The 17,851-nt window shown below is 43.3% G+C and overlaps 2 protein-coding genes across 8 annotated transcripts in view; one reads left to right on the top strand and one right to left on the bottom strand.

Moving 5' to 3' along the window:
* Positions 1–9,511, top strand: part of LOC308096018 (inactive phospholipase C-like protein 2) — a 44,738-nt gene extending 35,227 nt beyond the window's left edge. The window contains exons 11-12 of the mRNA XM_080443273.1: positions 4,531–4,640; positions 5,443–9,511. Coding sequence (XP_080299399.1) covers positions 4,531–4,640; positions 5,443–5,679 — 347 coding nt within the window. The 3' untranslated portion in view covers positions 5,680–9,511. The remainder of the gene's footprint in view (positions 1–4,530; positions 4,641–5,442) is intronic.
* Positions 9,512–10,242: 731 nt separating this feature from the next.
* tbc1d5 (TBC1 domain family, member 5) overlaps positions 10,243–17,851 on the bottom strand; it is a 30,012-nt gene continuing 22,403 nt past the window's right edge. For 3 of the 7 annotated variants that reach the window (XM_080443070.1, XM_080443073.1, XM_080443072.1), the window contains 5 exons: positions 16,014–16,210; positions 15,220–15,322; positions 14,296–14,375; positions 13,705–13,932; positions 10,243–11,725 (listed from right to left, as the gene is read on the bottom strand). In XM_080443070.1, coding sequence (XP_080299196.1) covers positions 11,405–11,725; positions 13,705–13,932; positions 14,296–14,375; positions 15,220–15,322; positions 16,014–16,210 — 929 coding nt within the window. In that variant the 3' untranslated portion in view covers positions 10,243–11,404. Of the gene's footprint in view, positions 11,726–13,680; positions 13,933–14,295; positions 14,376–15,219; positions 15,323–16,013; positions 16,211–17,851 lie in introns of all 7 variants that reach the window. The other 4 variants (XM_080443071.1, XM_080443074.1, XM_080443075.1 and 1 more) reach the window with 2 other exon arrangements.

The following is a 17,851-nucleotide window of genomic DNA, read 5'->3' as shown; positions in this document are numbered from 1 at the left end:
GTACAGTAGTACACCTAATGTTGGGTAACGCAGCCAGGTATAGGCACTCTACCCCCTACCTTGGGTGGCTCAGGTGAATGCAGTGCATGTGAACACTGTGGGCACGGCGTTACACAAAGTAAGTCCGAGACGACTACACCACTGGCCATACATTTGTATGTATAAGAATTATATTTGACACATGAAGAAAGTATATCAAAACAGCAAACATTCTGTGTCTTATTAACATGGCTAGAACTTAGAGCCATCGTCTTCTTCTTTTTCTTTCGGCTAAATCCCATCGGGGTCGCCACAGCGGAACATCATTTTCCATCTGGTTCTGTTTTCTGCGGTTCTGTTTCACCTGCATGTCGTCTCTCACTGAATCCATAACTTGCTTTATCCCCAAACCTTCTAACCTGGGGTGACCCTCTAATGTTGTAATTTATGGTCATGTCCTTCCTTGTCACTCCTAATGAGAATCGTAGCATCCTTAATTCTGCCACCTACACTTTCACCTTCACTACCGTCCTATACATCTTCCCTCTCACTCTTGCTGGTACCCTTCTGTCACAGATAACTCCTGACACTTTCCTCTATCCGTTCCACCCTGCCTGCACTCTCCTTTTCACCTCTCTTCCACACTCCCCATTACTTTGGATAGTTGACCCCAAGGTATTTAAAGTCCTTCACCGTTGCCACCTCTGCTCCTTGCATCCTCACTGTTCCACTGTCCTCTCTCTCCTTTAGGCACACATATTCTGTCTTACTCCGGCTGATTTTCATTCCTCTTCTCTCTATCGCATGCCTCCACCTTTCCAGGCTCTCTTCAACCTTTTTATTATATCTCTTCAACCTGTTCCCTCGTCTCGCTATGTATCACAAATTCACAATATCGTCCGCGAACATCATAGTCCATGGTGCCTCCTGCCTGACTTCATCTGTCAACCTGTCCATAACTAATGCAAACAAGAAAGGGCTCAATGCCGATCCTTGATGCACGGCAGGCCCACCCCCACCTTGAACCTGTCTGTCACTACTGCCGCACTTCTCACCACTGTCACACTGTCTTCATGCATGTCCTGCACCATTCTGACATACTTCTCTGCCACTCCTGACTTCCTCATGCAATACCACACTTCCTCTCTTGGCACCCTAACATTATGCCTTTTCTAGGTCCTCAAAGACACAGTGTAACTCCTTCTGTCCTTCTATATAGTTCTCTCTCTCTCTACTTCTACTTCCTTAGAGACATCTTTTATGGATAAAAGCAAGTATTTTATGAGTGGCATGTCCTATCAAAAACGGATTCAGAGTGTACAGAGAGTACTGTTGGTTGTGAATGTGTGTGTGCACGTGCATGTTTGCATCCATGCATGTGTATGCATGCACTCTGTGCCAGTCTTGGCTCAAAGATAATTTTCCTCCCATCAGATTCGCTTGGTTTGACAGGGAAATAGCAAATCACTTCTTGTGCGCGCGCGCGCGCACACACACACACACACACACACACACACACACACACACACACACACACACACACACACACACACACACACACACACACACACACACACACACACACACACACACACACACACACACACACACACAGGCATCGAGGCTTGAAGTCGCCTAGCAACAGTGGTAATGGTTATTATCCAACGTGTGTGTGTGTGTGTGTGTGTGTGTGTGTGTGTGTGTGTGTGTGTGTGTGTGTGCACATACAGTACATGCAGCAGTGATTAAATATGTGTGTGCAGGTGAGAGAGCTTGTTTTTATGTATTTATTGACAGGTTGTGTTGTCACGGTTGCGGAGCTGACCATATGGTACAGTAGCAAGGTCTCCGGTTCGATTCCAGCCAGAGCCTTGTATTGCATGTATTTTTCTCTTCCCTCATCTTCCTTTCTCTCTGCGCTCTCCTGTCTAAATAAAGCAATAATTGGCCATGTCATTTTTTTTTCCTGGCTATGTTTCTCAATTTCCTCAATGAACAATCCAATCCTGACCCTTATTTCCAAGACTCTTTTAGAACATGGCCACTTAAGTCCTTCTATACTTTGTTATATGGTGAAAATAATTGATCTACAAGCTCAAGCCGTGAGCTTGTGTATCAGCTATTTTAGCAATTTTTTTACATTTTAAAACTTTTAGAAAATCCCTCTCATCCCCAAAATAGGGATGACAGGGTTAATGTTGTTAAGATTAGTATTTAGGAAGTGAGTGTGTGTGTGTGTGTGTGTGTGTGTGTGTGTGTGTGTGTGTGTGTGTGTGTGTGTGTGTGTGTGTGTGTGTGTGTGTGTTGGTCCATGTTGATGGTTCCCATTAATGTGTAGCCCTGTGTTAACCCACTTCCGGGTTTCCATGGCAACAGTAGGACAGTGGCCTGGGGCGACCAGCTGAAGCCAGACACGCGACACACACAACTCAACGCACAACTCTAGCCCACGGCCTGGCATACATGACACTGTTTCTCTCTGTTTATCCATCATCTGTTTATCGTTCTGTTCTGTTTATTTTTTCCTCTCCCAAGCGTGGTATTTCTTTCCTCTCTGTATGAGTGTGTTTGTGCACTTATGTTCTCTCTCTTCCTGCTTCTATAACCATGTCAAAGATTATATTACCAGTTAGATTGACACTGAAACGATAAAGCTGGCATATATATTCAGTTTTCCTTGTTGTCAACATTGTCTAAGTAAAGTCCAAAACCTACTCTAGTCTAAAGTCTAAAACATACTTAGTCCTACGATGAATAGCTGGTCTACAAACTCACAATTTGACGCATTGTGAGGTTGCTATTTATTGCCATTTAGAAAAGTGTGACAATTGTAGAAATTATTTGACATTTCTTGTAATATGGGATTCCAGGTAACAAAATAATATATATCTCTGATCCAGATGTACAACTTTATAAGTGACAGCGATAGTCAAACTAATTAGACTCTGGGTGAATACACACCTGTCGGGCAACGATTTAATTGATCTGCTCTGGCTTGTATTATCTTGGACCTCAATCTCTTTCATAACCTGAGACTGCATGGGACCTGAAGCAGCATGATCATGACCTTCCTTGGCCACCTGAATTTCTATGTGGCAATATTTACTTTGTGATTAAATATGCATGGCAAGCAGCTTAACTGGCGCTTCTGGAAATAAAATGACTTTTGTCCAAAACCCCATCTGTCATCCTTCTGCTCCTACGCATCCGTTACAGAACCCTGTTCCCGAGCACTGTTACCGATTGTTTTTTCAATCTCATGTGCCTGGACATGCACATTGCCTCGCTTACAAAGTATTATGAGTATATGATTAGGACTGACATTTATCTGCTCGACTCAACCACATACTGATGCCATGGCCATCTACTTTATCAGATAGACTGACACAGGTGGTGTGCACAATGATACAAGAAGATGTAGAGGAAGACGTTGTTTTCCTACTCATTCTGTTCTCCATTTCTCCTATCTTCTGGTCACGTCATGTTTCCAGTAACTGTATATATTCTGTACGAGTGTCATCAACTTTAGAACTTGTCATGTGATACTGCCTGGTGTTATCTTGTTCTTCACTCACCAGTCACCACCCTTAGTTAGAGGGAGACTCGAATGCTGCGTTCACTCGGGCAGATACAAAGCTAAAAAAAATATGTCGCATATTTTTCGCTCTGTCACTTTGTATTGTGTTGCTCAACACGGTCGTTAACGTCATCGGAGCCACAGTTGTAGTTTTGTATCTTTGTATCTGGAAGTTGAACCCAGCTAAACTTGCTTTGTATCTTCATGTCACTGGTTTCCATTGAAAATTAATGGTAGACTGTATCTTTGTATCTGTCCGTGTGAACGCAGCATTAGGATCACATGGAGGGTCAACTAAAACATATAATCATTTGCCCTCACTTCATAATGTCAGGAACTCAAAACCAGGCAGGACCCACAAGCAGAACACAAACAAATGGAAACAGGAATTACACGTAAAGCAGACTTCACTTGCAAAAACATAACAAAAAACACACATTTCTCAGGAAGTAACACTCCTGAACAACTGATAAATGAGCACAGAAAAGACAGCATGGGGTAAATATAGACTCTGGAGGCAATTAGAGAGAGCAGGCACAGGTGAGCTTCACAGGTGAACCAGCTCAGAGGATCAAGGCACCGGGGAAATGGGGTGGCTGTGGCTGAGCTTGCGAAACATAATGTTTTTCCAGGAAAAAAAAGTGCAATGTCCGCATTAATCACAATGATGAATTATGCAGACCAAAGCAGCAGTACACCTGTGACTTGTTTTAACCGTTTCTTTTTGTATTTAACAACAGGTGTTGGCTAGCTAGATGGAATACACTTTTTAAATACGTTTTGGGCTTGTTATAGGCTACAAAGAAGAAGGAAACCTTTTTAATTATGCCAGCCTTGTTTCTTATGTTGTGTCATAAAGCACCAACCTCCTCTGCCCGGTGTGTGTGCGTGTGCGTGTGTGTGTGTGTGTGTGTGTGTGTGCGTGTGTGTGTGTGTGTGTGTGCGTGTGCGTGTGTGTGTGTCTCCTACTCTAGCCATGGAGTTCCATGAGAAGCTGCAGAGCCTGGCTGAGAAGGAGGGACTCAAAGGTCGAAAGGTCAGCCGAGCGCTGGAACGCTTCAGCTGGAATATCACCATCCTCAAGGTCAGTCCGCGCATGCACGCGCACACACACACACACACACACACACACACACACACACACACACACACACACACACACACACACACACACACACACACACACACACACACACACACACACAGTCACAGTCACAAACACACAGCCTGAGGGCCACACAACCGGGCAATTTTGCCACTAACTAGCTCTTCATCTCTCTCCTGTCTGGCTCTTTCCACTCCTCTTTCTAGCTTCATGTCATCCATCATCCAGCCTTTTCTCCTCACTTCACTACCCCTCCATGACTCCTATTCTCCTCTCTTCCATTCCTCCACTACCCTCCTCCCTCCCCCTCAATCCTATTTTGTAAAGCCTTTTATCTGTTGTTTTGAGAAAAAAATAAGAAAAACTCTACTGTATATAACATTTAGTGTCATTTCTCATTTGATTATAATCTTTGATATGTTAGTATTCAGGGGCGGCCATTGCTGAGTGGGTAGAGAGGCTGTCTGGTAATCAGAACAAAGTCACTGGTTCGATCCCCGACTCGCCCATTTACGTCTCAAAGTGTCTCTGAGCAAGACCCTTAAAGTCATACTGTGTACTTTTTCAATTAAACAGAAGTAGTTTTTGATATAACCTTTTGCTGGTATATTTTTTACAATAACCATTCCACAACACATACAAGCCACAAGGCTTGACTTGTATGACAAAGTATAAAATAGGGCTTAAGCGGTTATCAGACTAATCAATTTAGTGCTTCAAGATTACTCGTTTGTCTAAAAAGTAACCGGTTGCAGCCCTAATTGATATATTGTGCTCGCAGGGCCAGGCTGATCTGCTGCAGCATGCCAAGGCTGAGGTACAGGAGAACATGAAGCAGGTGCACTACGCTGCTCTGACCAGCAACCTCACCAAGGACAGCCAGGGACACGCCGCTGCCGCCGCCGGAGGATCAGGGAGTAGCCGCTCCCAGTCCCGAAGCGGTCTGGAACCCACAGCCGTTCCAGACGCCACTGGAGGAGGAGGAGGAGGAGGAGGAGGAGGGCGGCCTTCGGCATAGCTGCCACCCAGAGACCCAGCTTGATTTTTGGCATGACTATCCCTCCCTCCCCAGTGTATACCAGTGGAACTAGATCAGTGGGTCATGTTGCGAGTGAATAGCCCCGTCGTGGCAGCTAATACACAAGCAGATCGCTGTGGAATTGATGGAAGACTCTGCTGTGACGCACCCCAAATATATTATTTCACCATGGATTCTATGGCAGAGTTTGGTGTCTGAGTTACGAGGCTATAAAAGGTATTAGTGATGGACACATCGCTGGCTATAAGTCTGTTGACCATGGCTCTATAAGTGACAGAGCCGTCTTTTTTTCCCGGAGCTAATCTCGCAAACCGCTGGTCCGATCATCGCCAAATTTCTTGTGCAGGTTGTCATTAGTACAAGGAAGTACCATACATTTCACATAATGTATTATATATATTTTTAAATATTTAACTTTTATTTTATAATGGAAGAGAGACTGGCGGTCAGATCGGGCTGAAACCTTGAGTCCTGTCATAGATGACTGGTGTCACAGACAGACTCGCCACATGAAGCTTGAGTTCCACAAGGGAGCCAGGCAGTTATTAGAAGCTGTCTTATTTTTTATGAAGATGGAAAGGAGGCTGTTGAATGGGAAAGGCTTCAAAACCCACGCTCCTCAGCCCAGCCTCCATCCACCTGCAGCACAACTCACTGTCACCAATCCGCTGTGAGCGACAGAGAAGAGTGTCAAAACTGTGGAAATGAGTGCAGAAAGACATAAACGATGACAGATGTGTGTGTGTGCAGGATTTAAATTGAGCAAATGTTCTGATTGTCTTCTGTTATGTGCAATTCTTATTTCCCATTCTGGATTGTAGGGCTGGGCGATATGACTTCAAGTCAATATCACGATTATTTAAAACTTTTGCCTCGATTATGATTAATGATTAGTGAAAATAGTCGATCTACGCGCTTACAACGATGCAACGTTGTGAGCTTGTAGATCAGAAATTGTCACAATTTCTGTACACCACCATTGTACAATAAAGTATAATACAGGTTTAAGTGGTTAATTATACTAATCGATTTAGTTGATTATAAAGAATATATTTTAAAAAAAATCATGTCAATTCGTTTTTTAAATTACTACCCCTAAAAAAACCTGCTCCTTGATTATATGAACGTTGAACTTTCATGAGCAAGATTAACTCTGTTATTAGTTCTGAATATCGATGTTTCAATACATTTTCGGTTAATCGCCCAGCCCTACTGGATTGCCGTTATTTTCCCCATAGCACTGCCTGGAGCGATTCAAACCATAGTCAAAGGATGTGTAAAGTCTGCTGAGACTTGAATGATGTTTACTGTGTTCAAACTGGAGCTGCTAAATTTGCCAAGCAAAGAAAGCTCAGTGATGCATGAGGATATGCTAAAATTCAGTTTGATCTTAGTCCGTTTCAAGTCCTTTTGCCTGCTGGTTTCAGGAAATGCACTTTCTGAAGATATTTGTGGGAATCTATTGGAATTCATGGCAATATAATCTTTATTGGAAATCATAAATAATTGTACTATCGGCTATACCAGGTACAACTGAACCGAAGAATGTAGATAAGTGGAGAGATTTGAAAAGGACTGATTTACTCATTTATTTTTATAACAGAATTTATGCTTCTCTGTCATACTTCTCCATTGAGCTCTGGAATTGCCATATGGCATCTAATTAAAGTGTTGTAACATTCTGATGCACTTGAAACACAAGTGCCAAATGAGGCTGAAAAATGAGGAATGGGGAAGTCAAAGATGCCACGTTTTATAGGTTCCATTTAACTTTTATAAAAGAAATGGGGCTGATATGTTGTCAATGGGATGGGGGCGCTCGGGTGGCACAGGGGTAAAGTACCTGTCCACCGCCCTGGAGTCTAGGGGTTCGAATCCACCGTGCATCCGGTTTAGCCAAGCGTCTATACTGAGTTCAGGGGAGGCTGATGGCTGCGTGTACGGCAGTGGTTCTCAAACTTTTTCATGTGAAGGACCCCCAAAATGATATGTATTTGGCCGCAGACCCCCATCTCAAATATTTTGTTCCAGGGACCCCCAGAAGCAAAGATTTGAGTTACAAATGTTCGCTTAAAAATATATATATTCAAAGGTTTGCACAAAATTGGCAGGTGAAGCTTAGCAGTGGAAACACAGAAATGTGTGAATTAATTGGCATAACGACTAAATTGGGAGAAAGAAAATGTTCAGTATATAAAACTACAAAAGTGTGCTCCTCGGAGCACAGGTCTCCGGCAGGCCGGGTTGCCTTACCCACGGCCCACAAACTTTGGTCATAGCCAGATGGAATGGGATCTGAAAAATATAAATTATACATCTTGATCACATGACCCCAGAGATAATGTGCACCGATCTTTGTGAGTTCTGGTCAAAATCTGTTGAAGTAGTAGCAAAAAGTGTGTTGAAGAAAACTCACTATGGCATAAAATGAAATATGGCACAAACAGGGCCTATAAGTTGCATCATGATCTAAGGATTCCAGGGGAAAAAATATGTTGATTGTATGATCTACGGATCAAGAGTTATAGGCCAAAACGTGAAGTGGGCTGTTGTTGTAGCACCACCATGAGGAGATAATTTTTTTTGGGGGGGGATGGAGCTTCTTCCTCGGCTTATTAGGAAATGTACGTGCAAAGTTTCCCTGCAATTGGGCGTTGCATTCATGATGTATGGCATTTTGTGCAAAACAGCCACCCCCACAAACTTTGGAAGGCAATCATAGCCAATCGGAATGGAATATGAGAAATGTGACAGATACGTCTTGATCACCTGACTACAGAGATGAGGTTTGGACAAAATTACTACAAAAAGCAGTAACAAAAAATGTGTTTCGCAAAGATTTTGTCTCATGGTGGCGCTATAACTGGCCGACTTCAAAAATTTGGGGCAGAGGTTCTGCTCTGGCCTCCAGGGAGTGCGTGCACAGTTTCACACCGATCAGTGCCGGAGATTAGCTGTCCACATACAGACGGACGAACACACACACACACACACACACAGACGAAAACATAAGTCTCGGCCACGCCTTCGGCCTGGCGGAGACAAAAATGTCATGGGGACTCAGAATTCCCTGTGAATTGGGGTCTTTCAACATAGTTCCCCTTCGCTTGCGTCCCGAGGTAACACCTCCTCCTGACCCACAGCTACTTTAGGTCTTCTCTACAGCCTCCATCCTGGCCTCTTCATGTCCCTCTGCTTGTGCCCTCCTGTCATAATCAGGAGACTGTAGGCCCTGTGAAGAGAGCACTGTTAAGAGTGCACAAATGGAACCAAATGGACCCTTACAGCTCCATTTGGGCCCATTTGTGCACTCTCTGTACTGTCATGTACTGTATCCTACTGAAGTGTCTTTAAGCGAAGCACTGAAAACCATATTGTATTGTACTTGCTCACACTGTTGTGCAGAAACAACATTCAATGGTTTATCCAGCAGTTGGTTAAGCTACCGATTCTTTTTCTGGGTAACAGTGTTGGCTAAATGTAAAGAGATGTAAATGAATGACTGCAGAGTCTGATAGGTTCTGTATTTTCGTGTCTTTCTGAACAATTCCCCCGGCTGGAAATCAGTGTTAATCAACACCAAGATCAAATGCAGTATTCCTTACCTTTGCCTTAGGAAAATACTTTGAGCAATGCTTACATTGTGTGCAAAAACTAAATCTGTATATTTTAATATGTGATTCTATCCTTTCCCTGCAGAATATGAAAGTATTTTACGTAACTTATTTATCCTCAAAGAACACATTCCATTTCAGTGTATTTGTGTTGTAAACTAGAGTTGGAAGATTTAGTTCATCAAAGAATTAGATTTCATTATCAGCCAAATGGGAAATAAATAAAAAAATGTCTAACTATTCTTCTAAAATACTTTTTCTACACCGATGCCACTAAAAATGTCTACTTCTGTTTTGCGCCATGAGTAGGGGTCGAAGTTTACAGATGACACTACACAAAACTCAAAAACACTTTCCTGTTCCACTTAACCCCCATGTTATCGCTAAAACACATACTTCCATTGAATGCATTTATTCCCTAACAGTTTCTGTTTTTTTTTGTAACCCATTTTTTCACCCAGTGCCAATTGTCTATGTAATTCTGGGCGCTACACTCCCTCTGCCAGCCAAGGGAGAGCCTAGAGCCGAGCTCATGCCTCCTTCAATGCATGAGAGCTAGCAAGCCGCTTCTTATCACCCGACGGGGGGAGGTTCCCTGGTTAGACGTAGCGCGTGGAGGGAACACGTTAGGGAACAGATGGAGGGAACACGTTATTCCAACCAGTTCCTTTCCCCTCCATCAGGCGCCCCGGCTGACCAGGGGGAGGCAGTAGAGACCAGGATTACTGCATGTTTTTGTGAGGGTACCTACCCTAAGAGACACGGGGAGAACTTGCAAACTCCACACAGAGGCCCTTTCACCAACCCCAACACACACATAGTTCCATTGAATGCATTTATTCCCTTAGGCATTAATCACCGTCCTAACTTTAACCAACCAAATCTAATGTCAACATATTTATCTCACACACACGATAATCCCAGACAGTGACTATTCCATAGGATAAATATCCAATGTTCTTTTTATTTGTCTATTGTTACTTACATTGGATGGTTGACTAGAGAGACATTCTTTGTGTGCACTGCTCTAGACAGAGCTACCCACAGGAAGCAGGAACTGAATGACATGAGAAACAAAACAGAAGGAAGTAAACCCTCAGCTCACTACCGCATAAAAACGTTACCATGGAATCGATTTTTTTGTCAAATAAAAAGAAAGAAAAAACAAGACGACCTTAATACATAATTTAATCATTCTTGCGAAGGAAATGTGGATCTATGGGTTAAAATATTCTCTTAAAAAACTAAACAGACAAACAAACAAAGGGTTTAGATTTAGGTTTCATCTTGGTTGAGAGGACAGCATGGTTTGAGGCACTGGTTTTTCAGAGGATTTAGGAGGAACTTGCCCTAGACCACCAACACAGTATTAAGACAGCGGCAATGGACACCATTCTGAAGCCTAATTTATACTTTTAAAATGTGCCGTGTTTTTCTGCTTAAAATATTTTTCGGCCAGTCACAGAGACTCGCGACAAAGAATAAATTAGGCTTTATGTTGAATATCAGACAGAAGATGGAGGTAATGCATGCATCCTCGGAGAGGACACTCAGACAGACATTATACACACAGAGAGGTATGGCAAGAGCTCCACCGTCAGGAGAAGCATGGTTATTACACTCCAATAAGTACATTGAGCTCAGCGAAGCCCCCCAATCAATTGATAAATGCAATATAAAGTCCAGAACTCTTGAGAGCAATAATGCGGTGTCTCAGAAAAGAGTCCAATGGCGCCCTCTGTTGGTAAAACAGAGGGTCCAAGGACAGGAGGACAGGCATTAGGTAGAGGACAGCATATACAGCATGGGGTTATACAGGGTTTAAAGTGTCAGACATGACCAATTAAAGAGATTATAAGGTATAGGTGACCGACTGTCTGCGGTCAGCCAGCCAGCTCAGGGTCTCAGTTCATGTTCACATGTGCAACATTTCATCTTCACATTCAGCCCCTCGCTGATCTCAGGTCAGGTTCCCCCGTTTTACATCCTCAACGTATGATTAGGTATTGAGGAGGAAGAAAAGAGAGAGAGAGAGAGAGGCGGGGGGGTGTACAGTAATTAGCCATGGGATCAGAGAGCTTTGGGCCAGTTCACAGGTCGTTGGGGTTGACAATGGTGAAGTCAGAGTCTTTGCTGTGGGTGGAGCCCTCATCTGGGCTGGAGGAGCCCGAGGTTCCCGCAGCCATCAGCGGGTCGTGGAAGGGCCCCGCGGCGCCCTCCGGTTCCATCCGCACCAAGCTGTGGCCCCTGTGCTGGGTGGGAGGGGTGCGCTCTGAACCAGGCCCAACCCCATCTCCTCCTCTTCCTCCTCCTGCCCCTCCCGCTCCTTCGGAGGCCTGCAGGTCTCCGTCCTGGGACACCAGGATGTAGTCATCCCAGTTCTTGCCCTCTGAACCCAGGGATGACGCCACCTAGAGACACAAAACGGAACAATAGGTCTTGGGGAGACGCTTTTTCTTATTTAAAGATATTTCTGCTTTATTAGAGCAGTTGACAGGAAGGTGGCAGTTGAGAGGGAGGTGTTGTGTGCAACACAGGTCTTAAATCTGACTCAAACCCAGATGTTGCGATAGTGTGGCCAGATTGAGCCATTGACCATAATTCACATGGCCGCCATTTTGCTCTTCATACTTCTTTGCTCTTATATCATACTCGGGTAGGAGTACGAGCGAAATGGCCACTACGAATAATCAATTGTGGCGCCTCTTTAGATTATGTTTTAGGCATCACTGCTTCTGTAGAACAGTGGAAAGAGAGGAAAGAGAGAAGAGACAGTGAAGGAGAAGCCACCATGGTGGTCATGAGCTGGATTCAAACAAATGATGTTGAGTGAGACTAGTTTTTTTTTTAATACTAGCTACTGTACACATGCACATGCTAACTGTCTGAGACACAGAAACAGGAACCCCCAGCTTTGTGTTTTACTCAACCAAACCTTAATTCATTGGATATACAGTACTGTACCACCTTAAATCCCGGATGCCCGTTTACTGCTATACTGTGTGAGACCCTGGTGTTATGTCACACAAAGGACTGCAGTCAGCTCTAACCACCACCAATGGACAAAGTAAATACTCAAGTATTCAAAAGTACAAAGTATGAAGTACATTTCTTTGGAACATTTCCTCCAAAATGTAAACAAAAACCTACATTTCAGAAATGTTAAAAAATGTTGGAGAATAGCCAATCTACAAGCTGACAATGCATCGCATCACAATGCGAGCTTGCAGATTTTAAAAAATAAGTAAATTAAGTGGTAAATTCATAATGTATTTTTGCAAGTTTGGGTCATAAGAGTCCCTTCCTAGAAATGTAGTGGAGTCAAAAGGACAACAGGCCTGATTCACTAAGCTGTTCGTATGGTACCTAAATAAAGTGACTAAAGGGGTGCGTATTTTCGATAAGCACAAACTGACGTGCCATTCAGCAAATGGCGTGAAAATCTCTGATATGTGTGTATCGCAGGTGCTCCTCATTTTTGTCCGACAGTCAGAGGCGCGTTGACGTCGTGGAGAATCATTTGCATTGCTCTACGCCCCATTTAACACCATAAAAGGCAACATCGACGTCAGAAGTAAAACGTCACCACTCCTCAAAATGGACAGATCTACAAGCTTACAACACGGTGGGAGCCACGGGACGCACCCACTTGACAACTTGTCGGTGTGTCCAATGAGAATAATAAGTTAGTTTACAAAGTTTAACCTCACAAAGCCCTTTCTACTGAATAACTGCTCACGCACCTTTGCCGAGGTAAAAGGATGGTAAGACTGCCTGCGTTCATGAGGTGGTCAATATTATAAATTATTAGCGCGACATTGGAGTTGGCATGAAAGTCCAATAGCAAAACTGTGGCCACACTTGCAAAGACGGCAAACGGCTAGGGAACTAATAATTTAGCTCTAAATGCGTCAACTGAAAAAAAAAATTGAATTTGCATCATGTCTATAATATGCATACAAGCAATAGATCGTTTGACATATTTTTTCTTTATTTTTTACATGTGTTGACAAATGTTGCGCACATACATATTTTATTTGAGGCTTGGCACTATTGTAATTGATTTTGCATGAAGAATAAGACGTGAGAAAGAGCAGACATCCCGCAAAATTCACAGACAAAAAAAAGATTGATGAATCAGACTACTAACGTGGGAAGTTGCGTAAATTCCTTTACGTTCAAAATCTGGGCGTAAACAGCTTAGTGAATCAGGCCTAATATTTCTATTTGAAATGTAGTCAGAGTGAAAGTCAAGAATATGAAAAAAGAAAACCCTCAAAATGTACATAAGTACAGTACCCAAGTCAATGTACTCAGTCACTGTCCACCAGTGATGCTTGTAGCTAGCGCTGCTAGCCTTATTAACCTGCTACTGTTGTGTTGTCTGCACCTGTTCGTCCTCTTCCTTCTCGTCAGCGCTGCCGCTGACGCCGTCTTGGTCCGAGTCGCGGCCCTGCTGCTGGCTGTGGTCGGCTGTGGCGGGCTGCCGGTGGCTATTGGCCTGCTGCATGGCTGCCGTGGAGGTGTAGTGGTCGTCTGCGATGGTGATCTCCTCGTTCTCCTCTGCCTCCAGTTGGCTCTGGTTGAAGCGCAGCGAGCCCTTCAGGATGTCCTTGATCTGGCAGGACAAGCCATGCCGTTTAGGTTAAGATAGTTCACAAATAATGTCCATTTCTAAAATACTTGTGAGGACAATTAGTCCTTACAGGTATACTGTAGCAACATAGCCTGGTTCCAGACCATAGACCCCGCCCACTCTCTGAGTGGACTGCCTCTTGGTCTGGTGTTGTAAATGTGAACCTAGGATTTATTCGGTACAAAATGTATTGTCCAATGAGAGTCGGAGGTGGGGGTGGGGGTCCCTTAGGATTGGATTCTAATCCCCTCCCCCTTGTAATCTCCTACACTGGAGCCAATGTCAGACTGAAGCTCCACGCAGCTTCAGTCTGATAATCAGGCTAATAGTAACAGTTACACACACCTGTTTAAGACCTGCCAGCGACACCAGAACCTCGTCCTCTTTCTCCAGGTGCTCCTGTAGAATAACTTCTTGGATCTTACCTGTGAGACAGAGACAAACAACCAGCTCATAATCATTCCTAATACAATTTATTGTACTGGGTGAATCAATTCAAATCTGAGGGTTGCTGTTATGTGCGTGTGTGTGTGTGTGTGTGTGTGTGTGTGTAGTCAGTTTAGAGCAGTGGTTCCCAAACCTTTTCTGGATCAGGGCCCACCCATCTGACCACTCAGATCAGGTCAGATGGGTGCATTTCCAGAATATGTTTATTTTAATGATCACTGAAGCGTTCCGGCTTGGATCAATGGAACCAACATAGAATACTTTAAGTTCCTATTGAGGGGTATCGCTATGATAACACATTTATCAAGGTTTTAAAGAAGAAATACCATGACATTATTGTCATGCCGTCAATTAAATCTAGCGACATCCTTGCAGCAACAGTTTGTGAATGGCTGGTTTAGCCCATTCAAATCCGGGAACGCATCCGTGTCATTTTTGATGTTTAGCTAGAACCATTATTTTATACTTTGGCTATTCAAAAATAGCAGATATACAAGCTCATAGCGTGGTACTGAGTGCCGTGCTATGAGCTTGTAGATCTGCTATTTTTGAAAAATCTTTCTGAAACAACATTTTTAACTCAAATCGTTGCTTCTGGAGGTCCCTGGAACAAAATATTTTACAAATGTTCGCTTTAAAAATATATATATTCAAAGATTTGCACACATTTTCACGATTAATTTTTTTTTTTTTTTTGCTATTTAAAAAAAAAATAGCCAAAGAAATCTAAAAATGACACAGATGCGTTCCCGGATTGAATGGGTCAGAGGGGTGAGGTGGTGTGATGCAGCCTGGTACACAGTAGGTGGCTGTGTGACTCACAGATATGTGCGTTCATCATCTTGGCACAGTATTTACTCATGGCCTCCAGGTCGTTGATCTGACCCTGCAGGAAGGACACCTGGGCCTCCAGGTCCTCGTCCTGCTGAGAACACGTACACACATATATACACACACACACACACACACACACACACACACACAGGCGTGGAAAACAAAATGGAGAGTCAGAGTGGAATGGGGGAGGGGTGGAGGTCAACGAGGAGAGATGGGAGAAATAAAGGGCAAATAGGGACACGAAAAAGAGAATCCAACACAGACAAACCAGATTAGACCGCAGAAGGAATTAACCACAAAACCAACCTGAGTTGCATCTGTACTTTTTTAACTCTACCCCAAATCTCTTAACTCTACCGCCAAAAATGGCCGATCTACAAGCTTGCAGCACGTTGTGAGTTTGTAGATCTGCCATTTCTTTGCCAACGTTTCCCCCAGAAAAGGGATGCTGGGGTTCAAAGAGGCACAGACAGCGGCCCGGGCACCTAGAATACAAAGTAGCCTGACAGCGCGTCGCAGGTTCGAGTCCCGATCCAGACGGCCTTTGCTGCCTGTCACTCCCCATCTCTCTCCCCATTTCCTGTCAGCCTACTGTCCTATCAATAATAAACGCATAAAAAGCCAAAAAAAAAAAAAGAAAAAAAAAAAAAGAAGAGGCAGACAGTGAGTGAGTCATATACAATTACAGTAACTGGGACAGTGACCTAGGACAAGGACAGAGATAACGGTAGCGAGACAGGTAAAAGACAGACAAGCGGAGGACAAGAACACCAACTCACGCTCTCTTTCTTGCCCATGGACTTGCTGTGGGAGCGCGAGCGGGTGATGGCGAAGAACGACTCCTTCTTGGTGGCAGAAAGGGGCGGAGACGAAGTGCTGCCGTCACTTCCCCTGGACAGAGGGAGGGGCGGGGAGGCCGTGGCGTGGCACAGGCTCTCTGTGCTGGGGGAGGAGCTTAGTGTCCTGGAGGTTTGGCCTTGGAAAGGGAGCAAGGAAGGGGGGTAGAGAGAGAGACATTGAAGGAAAAAAAGAGATGAACAGAGACAGAGAGAGGACAGATGTACAGATGGAGTGAGCTGACATACTGTCGCAAGTAAACTGTGAACTACTTAAAAAGTAGATTGTAAAAAAAATTCTCTCTATGCACTTAAAAGTAAATACAACATTATCAGTCTCTGTTTAGGAAAGGTAAAACGCAGAAATACACAGTATACACAGATGGGTTGAAAAATTAAAAGGAAAAACCAAAGGTTGCCACGAGCCGCCAGAACAGTTTCAACGCGCCTTGGCATAGATTGTACTTTGGACTGTAACTCTAGTGGAGGCATGGAACACCATTATAACTGTAACTGTAGCGGAGGGATGGAAGACTATTCTAACTGTAACTGTAGTGGAGGCATGGAACACCATTCTAATAAACCATATTTCCTAATGTTGTATTTGAATGATGAGATATATGAGAGCACTGTGACTTGGTGGGAGTGGATATGGCGAGGCTTTCAGGTAGCAAGAGCTCCTTCCATATGTGCCAGCCAATAACGAACCCTTTGTCATAGTAATTTTTCCTCTTGCCATCTTCATCCAAAATCGAGGTCAACAGGGCCTGCTCAGCATTTTCATGCATGACAGGATGTTTATTGATTAATTGTATCATGCAGTCCACCTGTATGGAAGCAGATGTATTCTGCTCCTCAATTATTCATGTTTTTCCTTTTACTTGTCATCCGTGTGTATAGACACAGAAAGACAGACCGATAGATTAACACTGTTATGTGGCTTTCATTGTCAAATGTCTTAATTTGATGTTTAAGTGCATCAGAGTATAGGAATGTAGAAGCTGGATTTAGGACCATATAAGCAGGCCGATAAACTTCTTTTGCCAACTGAAAAGAAGCATTAATTAAGTCTTTCCTCATCTCATCTTGGCAGTTTGCCACATGTATTTGGCCATCTGCTGGCCAAATGTCAGTATTACATGCAATATATGGGGTCTACAATAATAGTACAAGATTTGTAATATTGGCTTGCATGGGCGGGGTGCAATAGTTAATCAAACTAATCGATGTAATCAATCATAAAAAATGATCAATTATCACTAATAAAATAAGATAATAATAAATCATTAAATAATTAATAGATTAATCGCTAATTTGGGCATGTCATGTGCAAAAATCTTTTTTTTTAATTAAAAAAACCAAAATTAGTCAGAATAGCTGATCCAAAAGCTTACAATGCGTTGCGAGGCGACACATTGTGAGCTTGTAGATCGGCTGTTTTCACAATTTTTGCAGAACACTGTGACAAAGTGTGAAATACGGTTTAAGTGGTTAATCGATTCATTGGGATTATATATATACATATATATATATATATATCTATCTCTTCTCGATTAATCAAGGAAATAAGCAATAGTTGCAGCCCTACAAGCATAGATGAGATGGAGGAAGCTTGAGAGATCCAGTGAGTAACTGTAGCAGCACATACAGTATGTAGCAGCACATACGGTATGTAGCAGCACATACAGTATGTAGCAGCACATACAGTATGTAGCAGCACATACAGTATGTAGCAGCACATACGGTATGTAGCAGCACATACAGTATGTAGCAGCACATAC

Source organism: Gymnoscopelus braueri (genome assembly GCF_963280865.1).
Source record: "Gymnoscopelus braueri genome assembly, chromosome: 11".
In the NCBI taxonomy this organism is placed as follows: Eukaryota; Metazoa; Chordata; class Actinopteri; order Myctophiformes; family Myctophidae; genus Gymnoscopelus; species Gymnoscopelus braueri.
The sequence above is the reverse complement of the archived record's forward strand: the minus strand, read 5'-3'. Positions and strand labels throughout refer to the sequence as shown.